Raw genomic sequence first — 5564 nt, 5'->3', positions numbered from 1 at the left:
TCTTGAAGGCTTCTGGCCTTCCAAAGCAGAGGTTAAACTTGGTCAAGTGGAGCTGCTAAATCTAAGTGGCATAATTAAAAATTGCCCCAGATGCTTTGCTTCAGCAAAGTTCTTGTCTGCCTCTGTGCTGTCCAAGCAACAAGTGGTGGGATGGTGTGGGGAGGGCTCTGCACAGCACCCTGCCAGTTATCCAGCACCCTTCCTCCTGGAGGCCAACAGCTGAGATCCCAGTGCCCCAATTCCAGCATGGCTTGGCAAACACATTCCATTGCATCCCCCATGACTTTGACCCAAGCTCATCTCATCAGGGATTTTTTTGCTTTCAGGATGTTTTCAGTGCAAGACTTTTCTCATTTCAGCATGGGAAGGGACTGGGCTTCTGTCACCAAGCTGCTCTCAGCGAGCTGCTGGTGATGTGGAAACTCATCATACCAGACTCCACTTGCCTTGTGCAGGCCTGGGACTGCTATGGTGACACCACAGCAGATGTCAGACCCTGGAAAGGAGCCACACGGGCTTCTGTTATTGGAATGCATGAGAAAGAGGGTCAGATGCTGCAGATGGGATGCAAAGACCCAGTTTTGCATAAGACATGTGCACCCTGTACAGGCTCTGCACGCAGAAAACGGCAGAGCAGCGTGCTGCAGCACACCTCCTGCCACAGACCCTTGCTGCAGTGATTTATTCCCCATCCTGCAGGCCGCGTGCTCTCCTCTCTGCCAGAGCTTATCAGCCGAGCTGCAGGAGTCTGGCGAGCCGAGAGGCGGCGATTTTCAGAGGCTTCCACCACCTCCCTCTGTGGCGCGTGTGCTCCTCCAGCTCAGCAACGCCCATGAGGACAAAAAGGGGCAGGGGAGGGTGGGGCTGGCCCAGGGCCTCCTGCCCAAAGCCCTCCTCACCTGAGCAGTGTGGCAGGGAGCCGCTCCAGCGCCCGTCCAGCTGGCACATGCGGGTGGTGTTGCCGACCAGCGTCCGCTTCCCCAGGCAGCTGTACCGCACCACCGAGCCCACCGTGTACTTGTCACCCGAGAGCTGAGCGTGGGGTGGGGACCCGGGGTGCCCACAGGAGACCACTGTGAGAGACAGATCAGACAGCTTCAACCACGAGGGAATTGCTCGTTCGAAGGCAGAGGCAGCAGGCACAAAGTACTGATGGTCTGAGGTCACTGCACGGGGCCTGAAACCCACTCGTCTAGCCCAGAGGCCACCAAATGCCCTGTGGCTCGTGCCACGGGGCAGGTGTGGTACAGAAAGACCTCACATCTGTCTCCTCCTGGGGGACGTGAGCTCCTCCTGTAAGAGCTGCCAAGGGTTTGTGCACAAATGCTGAGTCTTGACACTGAGAGGCATTTTGCAGGTTCCTTGCGGAACTCATCCCTTCTTAAATAGGATTGTTTCCATGCACACCCTCGCCCCCACCCACCCCTGGCAGCACCAGGTCCTGTGGCACAGGAGCTGCAGCTGACACCGTGTCACACCTGAGCAAATGATCCTGGCAGATCACTCAACCACTGCCACCAAAGACCCACTGCTAACCATAATTAATAGGTTTACTTTAGCTTAGCAATCAGAGAGGAGACAGGGAGGCTGCTGACAAATACACTGACAGATCTAGGGGCTATTAGACAGGTCTGGATGAGGGTGCTCAGCATAAAGACCAGGCACCACTCGCTTTCTGAGGGAAAGCATCCTTAATGGGGATCTTCTCTCCCTCTGCTAGAGGCTAAAAATACCAACAGTGGCATTAGGCAGAAAACACAATGTATGCTCCAATAAAAAGGGAGCACGCCTGTGTCTGGGCACGTGGGCGTTGAAATATCCTGGTGCAGAGCTGTGACTAAAACCAAGGACGTTCTGCAAGGAAATGGGTTTGATAGCTCATACTTAAACTCACACTGTAACTAACAATTTAATAACAGATACTCCAGCAGACTCAGCTAAGCTTAAAACCTGTGGTGGCGTTGAGGTTTTTAAAGGATTTATGTACACAGTGTGCAGACTGTTTCTTCTGATGTGTTAGGCTCTGCTCCTGTGCACTTATTGGACTTGCTCTCCCACCCCTCAAAGGGATCAGCTCTGGTTTACTCCCTCCTCAGACACAGGCAAGAGGCAGCGTTTGCAACCCAAGCTGGTCTGGCATCAATCTCATTTATGGTTTTGAAAATGCTTGCTGAATCTAGGTACCCAGCTAGAAACACTTTAAAGGGATATGGGTTTCAGCACTGAGCATATATTAATTTCAGCACACAGAAAACAAAGCCATGCAAAATTCTAGGTTTTTTTTTTTCTTTAAGCTATTAAGCTCACTAATTCAGATAATCAGTCACAAAACTGTCCTGAGTTTCCAAAGTTTTGGGAATGCCCACAAATCCTCCAAGTCAATGGATGCTCAACATTTTAAGGAAAGGGATCCCTTTTTACTTAGCTGGAAAGGTGTGGAATGAGAGCCTGAGGCATTAGGCACCCAGGTTTTAAAAGGTGGGTGACCACCCTCCCAGAGCCCCGTGGCTGCAGCAACACCCAGTTATCACTTGGGAATTCCCCAGGGCCCGTGCAGGGTGCTGCAAACAGGAGAAAGTGGCATGCTGCTAACAAAAAGAAAGGAAAACGTGCCAAAAATTACTTCGTAGGACTAGGTGTCAAAGGATAATGCAAGCAAAAAAGAAACAACGGTGGCTTTGGAACAGCTAAGCTGATGGGAACTGAAGGAGCCTGATTTAGGGATTCCCTAATCATTGTATTAGTTATATTTGTTATGCATAAGGAGATTGCAGCTACTGTAGTCTCCAAAGGACATACTCACTGTCCTGGGGGCTGGTCTGCCAGCACACTGCTCCTGCCCCTGCCACCAGCTCACTGGGCAGCCCTAAGGCACCTCCAAATTCACTTGGGACCTTGATTTCCCCCAGTGTAACACAGGGGCACCAGCCTGAGATCCTTCATAAACACCTGGACACCTCCTGCACCAGGCACTACCAGCACAGCATGAGACCACCAGGAGAGTTTGTGTCTTTCTATGCTACTGGAAACACCCCTTAGGCCAAACCAGCACCCAGACCCTCCCAGTTCTCCTTTCTTTCCCTGTCCCAGAGCCGTGCTGGCCACGCTGGGGTCTCAGCAGCCTGCTCAGACTCTGCCTCCCCTGGAGACCCATCTTGTGCAAGTCCTGCTGCCCTCCTCCAGCTGCACTGGCTCTGCTGGGGCTGCTTGGAACCAGCGAAACTCTGCAGGAGCTGCCTTCCCCTGCAGAGGGAAACCAGCCCTGCCTAATAGGATTTCTCTCCTCAGACCACGTATTTTCCTCTGTGGGCAGGATCCAGAGGCTGGTGCAGCCAGTGGAAGGACTCCCACGGGTTACAAAGGTCTTTGGATCCAGACTTTTTGCACAACCATTCAGCTAAGGGACAGGGAACTACGCGGGATGGAAACCTGGGGTGGATGGGGTTATTCTGAAGAACTTACAAAGACACTGTGGGAGGGCACGGTCCCAAGTGCCATCCCCCTGACAGGTAAGGACATGTGTACCCAATAAGTAATATCCATGGCTGCACTGATATGAGACAGTTGTTCCAAAGCTGAATCTGTGAGGCCCACTTGGCTGCACTTGACGGATGCTGTTTTCCAGGTGCCCGGGGTCAGTACAGTTTACAACTGCAAACAAACAACAACAAAAAAAGAACAAAAAACACAAAACAAAGGGTGTAACAAAGAACAAAGGATTGTCCAAAAATGAGCAGGCAAAGGGGGGGGAAAAAAAACTGCAAATCACATATGCAACAGTTTAAGTTGGTTTAATTTTTAACGATTCTTGGAGGCACAAATAGAAGAAGTCCTCATTGAAAGGGAAAAGAGGGAGCAGAGGCAATCCTGCAGGCTCCTGCCCTTGCTCCCTGAGCAGAGGCAATCCTGCAGGCTCCTGCCCTTGCTCTCTGGCCCCAAACTGGGACTTAGATTAACCAGTTGAGACCCACCAATTTCTTGACCGACACAGCAGCAGTATCGACAGGGATACTGGATTAAGGGAGCACAGAGGGAGGGAGTGCAGGGAGGGGAGGGAAGCTGGTAAGTGAATTTGAGTGTTAGTCCCAAGGGAAGGAGGGTAGCCTGGAAGGGGAAAGGGCTCTGTGCCAAGGCCGTGGTGTTTGCCTTGAGTAAACTGGTCTGTGGTTATCAGGTTGACTTCTCTAAGGGACTGGCCTCATATTTACTTGTGTCCTCCCCACTCACAACACACATTTCAATGTCTTGGAGGATGCAGGGCTGGGCAGGGTCCATGAACAGCTCTGCGTGGAGCCCCTGGGAAAACCAAGTTTGTGGCATGGGATTTACACAGGCCCTTGGAGCTCAACCACCACTTGTAGTTCCCTGAGGAACTGCAGGATTTGTTCAGGAGTTGATGACAGCATCAAGCTGGATTTTAGGAATCCAGAGAAACCAAGGAGGAAGGTGCAGACAAGTCCCATTTGCCCAAGCCAGGGTGGAGGCAGATGCTGGATTAACAGTTGGATGTGATGATCTTAAAGGTCTTTTCCAACCCAAGTGACTGTGACTCCCTGACTTACCACGGCAGGAGGGCAGGGTGCTGCTCCACTGGCCGTTGGCCAAGCACTGGGACTGTGAAGCTCCTTCCAGGTGGTACCCAGTGTTGCACACAAACTTGGCCACGTCGTTCAGATTGAACTGAGTCCCTTGGGTCAAGCCATTGGCAGGGTTGCCAGGGTGGCCACAAGTGATAGCTACAATCAGAAATGGGAGATGTTACTTTTTTTTTTACCTGGAAGAAAGTGGATTATCCGTCAGGAAAGAGAGCATAAAAAAACATCCACATTAGCCCTGAAACCCCCAGTGACCTCAAAGACTCGTGGCCAGCTCTGCTGGAAGACTGAGCCAAGGAGAGCATGATATCTCTGCTCATTTTACTGGCATGAGAAATTCTCTGAGCTGCTCTCTAAGCAGCCGAGTGCCAGCATCCGACCGACTTACACCGTAAATCCCTCGAGCTCCTCTTCAAAAATCCCAGCTCCTGCTATTAATCTATTGCCTTATGTTACCCTGGGCATCACACACAGAGCCAGGAAACTTGATGTTTTTCTCCCTCTCCCTGGTGTAAGTCAGATGTATGCTCACTGTACTATAAAGTTACACCTGGAGGAATAGTTAAAAGAGGAAAAATACGAGAAAAATCAGGTTTGTAGCATATGGCCTAGAAAGTTTAAATGTTCCTACTTTAAGTTGGAAAAAAACTTTGGGGGAAAATCTGTATTTCTAAATCCTTCAAACGAGGATTTTTGCACAGCTCTTGTGTCTGATGTCAGCTTGGGCCAGCAGGGAGGTGAGGGGCTAAGAGCTCCTGCTCTGAGCGGCTCCAGCACCAGCCAGGGGAGCTGCAGAGGCAAAGGCTGCAGCAGCACGAAGCACACCCAGCACTGAAACCCCAACTGCTTCTGCCCAGGCCACTCTGCAGGCACCTCAACAGAGGTGAGTGCTGCAGGACACAGCCCCTGCTGGGGGGGACCCCAAAATCTCTGCCTTGAGCACGGCAGCGAGTTCCACTGTGCCAACCT

At 51.5% G+C, this 5564-nt stretch overlaps 1 protein-coding gene across 1 annotated transcript in view; it reads right to left on the bottom strand.

The window, feature by feature from the left end:
* LOC103779592 (CUB and sushi domain-containing protein 2-like) overlaps nucleotides 1-4736 on the bottom strand; it is a gene marked incomplete at its 5' end in the record, with an annotated part of 28401 nt that extends 23665 nt beyond the window's left edge. Inside the window, 2 exons of the mRNA XM_008947229.1 lie at nucleotides 900-1073; nucleotides 4563-4736. Coding sequence (XP_008945477.1) covers nucleotides 900-1073; nucleotides 4563-4736 — 348 coding nt within the window. The remainder of the gene's footprint in view (nucleotides 1-899; nucleotides 1074-4562) is intronic.
* Between the last annotated feature and the right edge of the window lie 828 nt (nucleotides 4737-5564).

The sequence above is a fragment of the Merops nubicus genome, unplaced genomic scaffold (genome assembly GCF_000691845.1).
Source record: "Merops nubicus isolate BGI_N331 unplaced genomic scaffold, ASM69184v1 scaffold13009, whole genome shotgun sequence".
In the NCBI taxonomy this organism is placed as follows: domain Eukaryota; kingdom Metazoa; phylum Chordata; class Aves; order Coraciiformes; family Meropidae; genus Merops; species Merops nubicus.
This window is presented reverse-complemented; position numbering and strand designations above follow the sequence as displayed.